Raw genomic sequence first — 12,914 nt, 5'->3', positions numbered from 1 at the left:
CGACAAGCCCCAGCCTCCCTGCAGTAGCCCGAGAGGGGCCAAGAGTCCCCAACCCAACTAATGCCTCTGGCTCCTCAGTCTCAACAGCCTCTGTCGCCTGGGAGGTCCTCCTTTGCTCTCCACAGCTCCAGCCAAGGGGGACTCAGCAGCAATTCACGGCAGGGTGGGGAGGAGGGCCAGGAACATAAGACTTCCCACTGGTCCACTCAACTTCCCGGGAACCTTTTATGCAACCAGCGTATCCTGGAACATTTGCACAGCATCCTATTTCTGCAACCCTAATAATATTTTTAAACATGCTGGAGGAGGAGACTTCATGGAAGAGGTCTGCGTGGAATCTTTCTATAAAGAGAACATTGTGCTGCTTTTTAAAAGAAAAGAAAAAAAAGTCATTTTTTATGTAATTGTCTAAAAAATGCCTGGCTTTCTTGCATATATTAGGCAGAGAGCGAGTTGTGGGGCATAAATGTGATTATTTCAAGGTCAGGATCAAGATGAGAGGTGATGCATGTGTGTGATAATTCTTCACAGGGGATCCTTGCACATCTCCCTCTGGTCATCGGGAACACTGAGCTGGAACCAGTGACGCGCACAGTGCCCCCAGAGGACTCACCTGAAACATCGGGTAGGTCAGGAACGTCTCCAGCATCCTCCCTTCGCAGGCTGGGTTGGCTTCATACTGTTTTAAGAGTTTGTCAAAATCTCTGTTTTGCTTACAATTGGCAAGCACTTGGAGGCTGTACTGGTGGTTACGCACAAATTCTTGATAAATGTTCAGCATGGGGAGCAAAATATCAAACAGATCAGCTGAAAGAAGAAGTAAAATGGCAGTTTCTCTCGGTGCTCAGTAAATTACCTAAGGTACTAGGGTGGCTCCTCCCAGTACCAGGTGTCACACATGTTTGGGGACCAGACCAGATGCCTGAGTGACCGCTCGGACAGAGTGTTCTTGGGGCAGAGCCTGGCTCTAGCCCAGAATGACCATGACAGGCCAGGGGCAAGGCAAGTCGTAGGGCAGGGCCCAAAGGCCAAGGAGACAAATTCCCAGTGGCTAAAGCAGCTCAGATCAGTGGGAAAATTCAACAGCTTCAGCTGAATAATGTTGGAATTATCAATATTTTACTCTAATGGTAGCCAGAGTAAGAGGAACCAAAGCATGCACTTACCTAAAATTAAAGTAGGCCAGTTTGCTAACCTTGCCTTCAGTCCTTGATGAAATATTTCATGCAGAAACATGATTGTTTCACTATAAAAATGCAAAAAGAGTATAATTTAGTCTTGAGTAGAGCCATTGCCACCCAACGTGGGGAAATCTCCCTCCTTCCTCACAACAGCAAAGCCAGGCTTTCAATCACATGTTATCAGACTTCTCATTACACACACACACACACACACACACACACACATTTTTATTTATCTCCAAGTACCACCCTGTTTCTCTGCTTTTTTTTTTGCTTTTTTTTTTTTCTTTTTTTTCATAATGTCCCTCCTTTGAAAGAGTTTTCTATACATACTCTCCTCCAATTCCAATCCTTCCATTCTCTCCATTCTGGCTTTGGACCCACCCCCTCATCAGTTACCAATGAGCTCCATGTTATTAAACCCATAGTCAGTTCTAAGTTATGATTTTATTTGACCTTTTGATATAGTTATTCATTCCCTCTTGCCTTGTTTTCAGGACAACTCACTCTTCTGTTTTTCACCTTGCAACTCTAACTGATTCTCTTTACTGTCACATTATAACTCTTCTTCATATTCTAACCTTTAAATGTTGGAATAACCCAGGCAGGGCTCAGACCTTGTTCTCTCATTCATCTGTACCCACTCCCTTGGCAATCTCATGAATTCTAACGGCTTACTAATCATATGCTATTGGACTTCCAAATTTATATCCCCATCCCAGACTCCCACCTTGAATGCCAGTCTAGTATCCAGTCCCTGCTCATTTGATTTCTCCACTTGGATGGCAAATAGCATCTCACACTTGGCAGTTCCAAAATAAAAGCTCTTCATATTTTCCCTAGTCTTCCTCCATGTAGTAAATAGCAACTCCATACTCTAGTTTTTCAGGCCAAAAACCTTGGGAATTTTACCTGCTTTTTGTTTTCCCTCAAAATCCACATCAAAATCATCAACAAATCTTACTGGCTCTGTACTAAAAATATACCCAGAATCCAACCACTTACCACTTTCTCCATCACAATCATCTCTTAGTTGGTTTATCACAACAGGCGCCTGACAAGCCTCCCTGCTATAACCATCCATCACCTAGCTTATTGATCTTCCTATAGTCTGCTCTCAACTGAGAGGCCAGAGTGAGCCTTTTAAAACATAAGTAGTGTCATGCCACTTCTCTGCTCAAAACCCCACCAACATTTCCCCATCTCACTTAAAGTAAAAGTAAACAATTTTATAATGTCTTACTGTTAACACTTTAGCTTCCCCCTGCATCCACACAGACCTTGGCAGTTTCTCAAACAAGCAAGTCAGGCCTACTGGGGTCCTTTGCACAGGCAGTCACACAGTCTGCTCTGTCTACATCACTTTCCCCCCTAGACAGTCATATGGCTTACTTCCTCACCAACTGAAGCCTTTTTTTAAACATTAACTTATTTTTTAGTGCTTTCTATACATACAAAACTGGCACATTCACATAATGTAATACATTGTAGCAATTTAAAAAAAATAGAATGTTTTTTAGATATCAATATGAAAAGATGTCCATGATATATTGATACATGAAAGAAAAATCTATATTAAAAATACATTGCCTTTTGTGCAATAAGGGGCAATGTAAGACTCAAAATCCATATTTTCTTTCATCTACACTAATAAACACTGGAAGGATATATAAGAAATTAATTTAAATTATTACATACAGAAAGTGGGGGAATGGGGTGGGCAAAGGCAGAATAAGAATGAGATTTCTAACTGTTGTTTGATGTTTTTATATTATTTTGACTTGTGATCCTGTATTATCTACTCAAATACAAATCACTAAAATTTTAAGTGAAATACTCAAGCACTTTCCTTCCCTCTTTATCTCCTTTGCTTCTTTTTAAAAAATATATTTCTTTATTGATTTCAGAGAGGAAGGGAGAGGGCGAGAGAGATAGAAACATCCATGATGAGAGAGAATCATGGATTGGCTGCCTCCTACACTACCCCCACTGGGGATCAAGCCCAAAACCCAGGCATGAGCCCTTGACCGGAATCAAAGCTGAGACCTTTCAGTTTGCAGGCCGAAACTTTATCCACTGAGCCAAACCGGCTAGGTCTCTCCTTTGCTTCTTTATTTTTCTACAAAATTCAATAGCACATGATCCTCAAACTTTTTAAAGTGGGGGCCAGATCACGGTCCCTCAGAGAGCTGGAGGGCCGGACTATATGAACTACTAATTCCTACTGTAACACCTCGGCTGCGCTCACTGCCCAAAAAACGTGGCGGGCCGGATCAGATTCCTCTGCGGGCCGCATGTGGCCTGCGGGCCGTAGTTTGAAGACCCCTGTACTACACAGTTCACTTAATAACTATTCATTTTCTGTCTTCCTACATCAAAATTTAAGTTCCATGAAGTCAGGGATTTTTTTTTTCTTTGTTCACTGATGAATCCTCAGCAGTAAAGCAGTATATTCACATTGTTGTACTATAAATATTTATCGAGTGAATAGATTTACTAGAAAATCTCGGGCCCTCTGTTAGTTTTTGCTCTTCCTAGAGTACTTTTATATAAATCATATGTAAAGACCCATTAATCACTCCATTTCCTTCGTTTTGTGAGGGAGATGATCTTCTCCAACATACACATACCCCCACACAATGATGAGAAAACATATGTCAAACAGAAAACTACATGCCAAGATTCAAGATAAAGATATACAAATTGGACTAATATTGAAACACAAATAATAGCCTTCTTATTTTCAATATCTTAAACTCACAAAAGTGAATTTATGAAACTCATTTTTTACGAGTAGAGTAAACATTCTGAGAAATACAAACGGGTTTTCCACAGGACTGATTTGTGCCAAGACAAACCTGTTGAGGAAGATACTACTGACGTCGTCGTGGCTGATGGGGGGCTTCTTGGAGCTGGCGGCCATGCGTAGGGGCCGGAGGAAGCAGTTGACCAGGATGTAGAGCTGGTGAACGTACTCCGACTCGGCCTCCACCATGGTGAACACAATCTGGTTCCTCTTCCTCATACTTTCAGCGTGAGGAGAGCAGATGTAATCCTGCACGATGGTCTTCCATTTCCTCCTACACAACCAACCTCGCATGAAGCTCTGAACCTAAAGAGCAAAAAAGATGGAAGAGAAGGGGAAGGGGAAGAAGAAAGAAAAGAAAAGGAAAACCTCAGGGAGTTGCGAGACAGGCTCTTTACGTCTGTCAGAAGAGGTGTTCAAAGGCTCTGCAACTAACCTTCTGACTAACCGTGACTTTTGGTCCTCTTTTCTCATCTATAAAATAATTGACCAAATATATCTGAGGTCCTTTCTAAATATAAAAAGCCTATATGATAATTCATTAGGATTTGTTATATTAAAGTGGCAGATTCAGCAACAAAGCAGGTTGCAAATTTACACATAATTGAGAGCATTAAGTCACTACCAACTCTGTTTTTAATATCATTGTTATCTATTCAGTCTTACACTTTTTATTTTTTCCATATTGTTTTACCCTTGTAGTCTAAATTATCATGTATTTAAACAACTACTCTTCTTTTGCAATGTCTAAATTCTCTCATTTACCTACTGGTGTTGTCAGCACACTATCAATTTTCTACAGACATTCATACAGTTGACTTACCCCAAACAATAAAAATTAACCATGTTTTAATTGAATTATATGGGCAGAAATTATATGTATATTATTGGGAAAAATCTAATGGCAAATTTCTATGAGTTATAATCAATTTCAATTTTTGGTCTCTTGAAGTTAACAAATTGTGTTGATCAGAATAGAGAAAATAATTCATTTGTAAACAGCCCTTTTTCGCATAGATATTAGTTTGATTTGGAACAGAAAAACAATATAGTTAATTTCAAAATCTATTTAATAAGTTTAAAAATAGTTTTAAATTTTTTTCTATTAAGAAATGGGAAGTTATTAAATGTAAAATTTATTTACTTTTTTGTTATTCTTCTATTTAACAGAGTATATTTTTTAAATAAACTAAATTGAATTTTATATTAAATAAAACTTTTTATTTGGACAGTTATCTCCTGCTGAGCAAAAGCTGATTCATTCACTTCCTAACAGACCAGCTTCTACAACTGCACTGAAAATTGTATTTTACTGATATTGTTGCTTACATGAACTGCATACTATCAAAAGAAAGGCAATAATATGAATCTTATAACATAATAGCATAAAACAAATTCAACTTATAAAGTTATAAATTCTAAGAAAGAATTTATTTTATTTTACTTTTTTATTTCTTAAAAACTAAAAGCATTATAACTTAGTCCTAAGAAGCTTTTCTATTTCAAATTCTAAGCAATATTTAGCTAAAATTTTGCTACAACTGAAAGGGAATAATTATTCAGCTTAGGAAAACAGGACTAAGAAATAAAGAACATATAAACAGTTTAATGGTGAGGCTTTCCACATAATGTTAACAAAACCAAGTAAGTGCTTCACACAGAACTATTAAGATTACCGAACTCAAAATCCAGATGACCTAAAGCAAACACAGCAAGCTAGACTGAGCACCAGTGTCTGGCTAATTGCAAAAGTTGTACAGTTATACATAACAGTAAGATGGCAAAGGATCTGCTGATTTTGTGGACGTTGAACAAGAAACAAACAATAATAAACCAGACATCTGAGCAGATGTAGCGATTTACCTAATCTTCTCACGTGTTCAAAAAAATAAGTGCTAAAGATTATGCTAAAAGAAATAGGTTTGAATGTAATTTAAAAAAACACTCCCCCAAAATAAGAAGCGGTATAAAATTAAGTTACACAGCACCTAATTAACCCAACTGGGGAACACCATTATTTTTTTTTAATATATTTTTTATTGATTTTACACAGAGAGGAATTGAGAGGGATAGAGAGTTAGAAACCTCAATGAGAGAGAAACATTGATCAGCTGCCTCTTGCACACCCCCAACTGGAGATGTGCCCGCAACCAAGGCACGTGCCCTTGACCAGAATCGAACCCGGGACCTTTCAGTCCTCAGGCCGAAGTTCTATCCACTGAGCCAAACCGGTTTCGGCACACCATTATCTTAATGTCTGGTTATAGCATCCTTCCCACAGAATCCAAAAGGGGATTCTCAGGACTGGGAAGAAATCTCAAGCTGAAACTTTTCTGAAAAAGTAGTCATGTCTGGATCACTTTGAAGGGCCATTAGAACAGAAACACCAATGTTCTCAGCGCAGGGACAGGGTGGCAAAGACATTATTACAAGACAACTGGTCGCTGTGCTACTCTGCAGCCAGAAACCGGTAGCATCCTACCTTTTTAATCTTTTTGATGTCTGGATCATCCTCTTCTTGATTGCTTTGGTAAGGCCGCATTCGTTCCTTGGTTTTATTAAGAGCGATAATCTAGAACACAAAATAGGTCCATTACATGATCTGGAAAACACTGGATTATTGCCATAACTCATAAGAAGTCATGTCTACAAGGTAGCATATGAGGTTCTCAGGAAACATTCGGTTTTTATTCACTCTCTCTGGCTTTGGTGCTATGGCAGGGGAAGCATGAACTTCGCCCCAAGCCTGTATTGGTTTGTTATTAGTAACGAGTTATTATAAGAAGTCCCTGTGGAAATGTGAACTGGGATCTGGGTTAGGAAATGTTGGGCCAAACTCCACCCTAACTGCCAGTGATGACCAAGCCGGTGATGACCAAGCCAGGCCTTCTCAGGAGCTGAGTGACATGTCAACCACCTTGCTAAAGGGAGCTGCCTGAAATGTCCTGTGGTCTCCAAATGCAATGACAGTCAGCTCAATGCTCATGCTTTCCTGTGGGAATAATTAGCCTGTGGCAGTCCATCTACACACAGTACAGAGACTCACAGATCTCCTTGGGGAAACGGTAACTGCATAGGGAGCTTCAGACCCACAGGGTTGGTCCCAGCCAGCCAAGAAAAGGTTAAAACATAAAAAATATGGAAACAACCTGAGACCTTTTTCTGTTTCCAGCTCAGTTCTGTGACCTGCGAGGGGCAACTCAAGACCAGATGGCCTCTCAACTGCATTGAGTAATAACATTTACTGACTGCCACTCTATTGAAGGCTCTTACAAATGTAAGAGCCTTTATAGATTTACTAACCAGCAAATTCAGAGCTACGAGATCATAATTGCTCCCTCTGGCCTGTCTACATTTTATCCTCAAGGCCAAATACACATCTCCACCATGTTCTGGCAGGGAAGGGGGAAATAAAAGGAGGAAATAAATTATGGCTCTTGTCAAGCAAACACACAAGACATACCTGCTACTGACAGTTTTTAGCTGCAGTCTGTGTTCAGACTAAAATAGTATGTATTGAATACAGAGAAGCACACACAGATAAATGTTGGGGAACATTGCTCGGTGCTGAGTTTCTCTTATAGAGGAAATGCCAACCTCTTTCTCTTAGCAGACAAGAATCTGCTCTAGCTGACTGTGGCAAAGAAAGAACACAATAATTTTGTTTTAAATTACAGTGCCTGATATAGTTTTTTAAAGGCAGGTTTGTTGCGTTTTCTGTTTGTTTGTTTTTTTTCACCATATCAGATTTCAGGGTTGAATCAGGAAGTGAACAACACTAATGATATGGTGAGCATGATCTGCAACTTATCATCACCGGAGAAGCAAGCAGATCCCAGGTGGAACCAGCTTATGCCCATGCTCTGTACATGGAGGGGATGCACACAGGCACCAGGGGGTGAGATCCCTCACAGGATTCACAGAGTATGTCTAAGAGGAAGATGTGAGGAAACAAAGAAGACAATGTTGTCCAAAGCCAGAAAAGTGATAAAGTTAGCAAGGCTGAAGAACTTTTTATTTCTGTCATCAAGGATATAATTAGTAGTAGGTTTCATTCTATCTTATTCTTGTCTTCAAAGCTAAGAGATACTAATGCACTGCTGGTCAGAAAGGGGGAAAAAACTCATTTTCTACATTCCTCTTCAAATCTTTAACTATTGAACACTTCCCACAAGGAATAACAAGATAGCAAGAAAAGGTATATATATATATATATATATATATATATATATATATATATATATATATATATATATATAGTACACGCACACACACACACACACACAGGCTTCTTGGAGAGAGGGACCAGGCACACTGCCACTGTTGCAGACACTAGACCACCTTCCACTCTAACCTGGTATCGGTCTCACTACCTAGGAGTATAGGGCTTGAAGTTCATGCTAAGGGGATGGGAAAAGAAAAGGGATATTGGAATTGCAACTTCAGGAAAAAATGCACCCTAATACATGGCTTATATTTTACTTTAAACATGTTTTCAAAATTCTAGAGAGGAGACATTGGAGTCTTATATCTAAAAAAAAGAAAAAAAAGAAAAAAAAAGAAAAAAAAAAAAAAGAAAGTCATTGTTAATTCATTTTTTTTGTCCTTCCTTAGTTATCGTTTAGATTTAATTGAATCTATTGACAGACTCACAATTACCATTACCCTAGAAGTCTATCTGGAAACAGTTAAATATTGAGGTCAACTCTGCATATCTGATCAAATGAAGGACATCAGGAGCACAAATAACTTTAAAAAGTCTATAATCCTGATATTTTATTGAAGCATATTTGCCTAATTTTAACAGACACATTAGAGTCATTCCTAATGGAGATCAGTAGCCTGGCCATGTATGTGTTGAAAGCATAGAAACTAAGTTGGGGATTAAAATTTACCCTGATAGGCCATATGACAGTCAACACGAAACAATGAGAAAGAATCCATCTACTGGGAAATACCTCTGATTTAAGCCTTTCGATTTCGGTATCTTGATCTTCGAGTTGATGCCGTAGTTGGTTAGCTGCAATTTTTTCTGTCTCTACGATCTGAACTAGATGAATGTACTTCTGCATTAACACTTCCCTCTCAATCAAAATGTCTGCATAACTTGGGAGAAAAATAGTTAGTCATTGAGGTATTGTTCTACTATAGTTCCATTTAGAAAAGCATGCACTACATTTTAAAAAGAAGCCATAAGCATAGCTTGTTTGGCTAACTCTATGTAAACATTAACTTTGGTTTACATTTGGTATCTTCCATCTGTAAAGAATTTGAAACATTATCATTTTACATATATTGTTTTCACAGAGTTCATTTAAGTTTTGGCTTACGTTTGGCATCCTTTAACTATACAGAATTTGAACCACTATCTTTTTACATATTTTTTATTAGAGTTTATTTAATGACATCTGCCATCCACAATTTTAGCACATCAGTGAGAAAAATGCAAAGGAAATCTATTGTTCTATAAAGAAAATAGTACATCTCTTTAAACAAAGAAACTGAAGTCCTTTGAATTGATTGCACATACTTGATTTCCTGGGATGATATTCAAAATATTTCACTGGGTAAGGCACTAGCCAATCTGAACAGACTTGCCACCAAGCAGAATCAATGAAACAATCAATGGAATTGGCACTGGCTGAAAAGAACTATGATGACTGTACCAACAACCACCAGTCTTGCTTAGCTCTCTTTAATATTTTGAGACCACTGACTGCCCTTGCACTTTCCAGAAACAACAGAAGTAAAAAATTTAATTCTGGAAATAAGTGTAGATTCTTTGAGCTCTAACTCCAACAATCTGACCTATGTCCATTTCTTTGACCAAATGTGATAAAGGCAAACTGACTGTGAGATTTTTATTGGTTATGCCTGTCTGTAGCATCTAAATTTTGTCTCCAGATCTTCTTGCACTATTCAAGGTGGTAAAATGGATGTTCTTCCATTCACATAATCTTTCCCAAATGGTATGATGATAGCAATAATTAACAATGGTTTCTATTTATTGCATGTGTAGGGAATACCATACATATTCTCATCTCATCCTCCCAGTAACCTGAGAAGATAGGTTTTATCATCCCAATTGTACAGAGAAAGAATCTGATCCTCAGAGGTCAGACAACTAGTAGGTAGCAGGGCTGAGTGGGATTCCAATCAAGGTATGTCTGACTCTAAGCCCATGTTCTTAACAACAAGCTAAACTTTCTCTAGTGAGAAATGGTGCACCGGGTATAAACAATAATATTGCAGCAGATACATTTTGAGATATAAGCACAATCTTCTACCCACTTACATCTTTGGGAATGTGGGCCCTAGCAACTATATTTGTACCACAAAACCTGCCCTAAAGGCCACATTAAACTGGCCTAAAAGGATATAACTGGCCCAAGCTAAACCAATTAGATTCTTTCTCCCTAGAATCTGAGATTGTGCTTCTGACCTATTTGCTTGAACTGAGAAGATCTGAACTTGGAAACTCAGGTTGACATTGTTGGGCAGCAGTATTTGGCCACATCGATGCCCAGAAAAGTTGAGTCTTCTGAGAGAGAAAAGAATAACAGATGTTCAGAAGAGTAGAGACAGGAGACACAGAAAGTCTGAGTCAGAAAAATAATGACTACCTGGTTTCTGTCAGCTTTCTAGTTTACAGGTCGATGAAGGTGCTAAGCACTACACCAGACATGGCTGAAAACTAAGCTGGGTAGTTGGCGAGATAAAGAACATTGAACAAAAATACTAGGAGACTGGAAATAAAAGAAAAATGGAACAATATGGAGTATAGATCCAAGAAGTCTACTCGCTATTATATGAAAGTTCCAGAAGGAAAACAACATAGACTGTGATTTGGGTGGGGGGGGGGGCGGGGGGGAGAGCATCAAAAATGAAAGAAATCTTCCCTGAACTGAACATGGCACAGTTCGAATATAAAAGGTAATCTAGACAGGATAAATGAAAACAATTCATACCCGGACACGTCTTGGTAAAATATCTGAGCTCTAAGAGTAGACAAAAAAATTACAAAAGCTCCCAAAGAGAAACCACAGATAATCTAAAGAAAGTGAGAATCAAGTTGATATACTTCTCAATCTGTAGCTTGACATGCTAGATCCCAATAGAGAATTTAAGGGAAATTATTTTTAACTTAAATTCCTACCCGTGGCAACCAATCAATAGACTAAGTGCCAGTTCCAAACAAACAAACAAGTAAAAAAAGAAAAACAGTTTTGGTAACCTCCACACTTACAACGGGAGAAAAATTATGAGGAGTTTTCCCCACCGAATAGAACAGAAAACAAAGACATAAGATGACATGGCATGCAAGAATATAAGCAGAGAAAGTAAAGAAAGCCTGAAAGACATGAGAAATTAACACATGCAAGATTCTCCTTCAAGGAGAAAATATTCAATTACATGTGATTACCTTTCATTCTCCATGGAGCCAAACATTAACCTTAATAGTATGGTACACAATATTTGTATAACAAGGGTGTAAATGCCCCTTATTGCTTTTTAATTTTCAGAATCAGCAAAGGCTTACATTTAGAGCAAAGGAGCTAAATGTTTAAAAGTTTATAGATGGAGAATAAATAATAAAAGTAGACAAGGGAACAGGATTCTAAAGAATGAAGGATTCTGTAGAACACATGTGTCAAACACAAGGCCCGCGGGCCAAATCCATCCCGCCAGGCCTTGCAATGTGGCCCGCACCGCGCTGTCATCACTGCACTCCGCTGTCAGTTTATGACATTGTCAGTTTATGACTGTTCAGTAAACCATTCGGCCCGCGATTTAGGCTGGATTTTAGATTTTGGCCCCTTCTCTGATTGAGTTCGACACCCCTACTGTAGAATAATATAAAATCTCAGGTTTTCACCCTGCATAAGATGCCAGAGCTTTGATAGAAGGAATGGCAAGATCTGATTTTTTAGCAGGATCATGCTGGCTCCTGAGACAGGAAAGGGGTTGGAGTGAGGGAAACCAGTTGGAGGTTCCACAATAATTGAGGCAAACATGTTAAAGATTGGCCCAGCACCTGACATGGTGTCTAGAACCTGGCATGGGATTGGCACAAAATATTCATTCAAATGAAAAGTAATTGTCAAATGGAAAAAAAAAAAATTCATCTGATTTTTTTATTTCCATGGCTTGTTTTTCACACAATAATTTTCATTTTTTGTAATTTTAAAGTTATTTCATTGGTCTCCTTAGATGTCTAACTACTCTTACTGAGATATCCTTTCAACATTGTATCACAAAGCTCTCCTTGTATTTCCCACTAGTAAATGAATGTCTACCTCAGAATTGCATCAAATCAACTGAACATGCATGTATGGCTTCCTTTCAGTGTAAGACACTTCAGAGGTTTGGTACTTCTCTTTTATACTTCTGATATAGGTTTCATCTGATTACATTTTCTAGTTGCTAGAAAATGCTCAAGCTTAAGAATTTTTTTCCTAACCTATTCATTATTTCTGTGCTTTTTTTGTTTGTTTGTTTAATGTCCACCAGGGGGGAAATGGTTTCTCACTGCCAAAGGAAATAATAAAATTAAGCCATTAAATCAACATGGTGAAAGCCAACTCATCTGTCAAATACCAGCAGATGGCAAGTTTGAGGTATATGTACAAATATGTAAAACATTCATGTGTAATGTTTATAATCAAATCCAAACCACCTCTATTCCATATACTATCAATGGAAACATTCCAATAAAATCCTGAAGAGTCCCGTCAAAGGCACAGTATAAAATCATAAGCCTTAATTATTTTTAAAGAAGAATAAAAATTATATTTGCTGAACAAAGAACTATTAGATGGGCCAGAACCTCATTCTAGTTACTTTGATTAAAGACATACTTACAAATGAGAGAGTAATATTATAGCTAATATGCTAATGAGATATAAAGAATAAGAACTAGAGTAAAA

General features: G+C 38.2%; 1 protein-coding gene across 2 annotated transcripts in view; it reads right to left on the bottom strand.

The window, feature by feature from the left end:
• Positions 1-12,914, bottom strand: part of RASGRF2 (Ras protein specific guanine nucleotide releasing factor 2) — a 174,670-nt gene that overhangs the window by 99,708 nt on the left and 62,048 nt on the right. For both annotated transcript variants that reach the window (XM_084881300.1, XM_084881301.1), the window contains exons 3-7: positions 8,946-9,093; positions 6,470-6,559; positions 4,040-4,293; positions 1,167-1,246; positions 614-807 (exon numbers count right to left, since the gene is read on the bottom strand). In XM_084881300.1, the coding sequence (XP_084737426.1) occupies positions 614-807; positions 1,167-1,246; positions 4,040-4,293; positions 6,470-6,559; positions 8,946-9,093 (766 nt within the window). The remainder of the gene's footprint in view (positions 1-613; positions 808-1,166; positions 1,247-4,039; positions 4,294-6,469; positions 6,560-8,945; positions 9,094-12,914) is intronic.

Source organism: Pipistrellus hanaki, assembly GCF_964339955.1.
Source record: "Pipistrellus hanaki genome assembly, chromosome: 4".
NCBI classification, from domain to species: domain Eukaryota; kingdom Metazoa; phylum Chordata; class Mammalia; order Chiroptera; family Vespertilionidae; genus Pipistrellus; species Pipistrellus hanaki.
The sequence above is the reverse complement of the archived record's forward strand: the minus strand, read 5'-3'. Positions and strand labels throughout refer to the sequence as shown.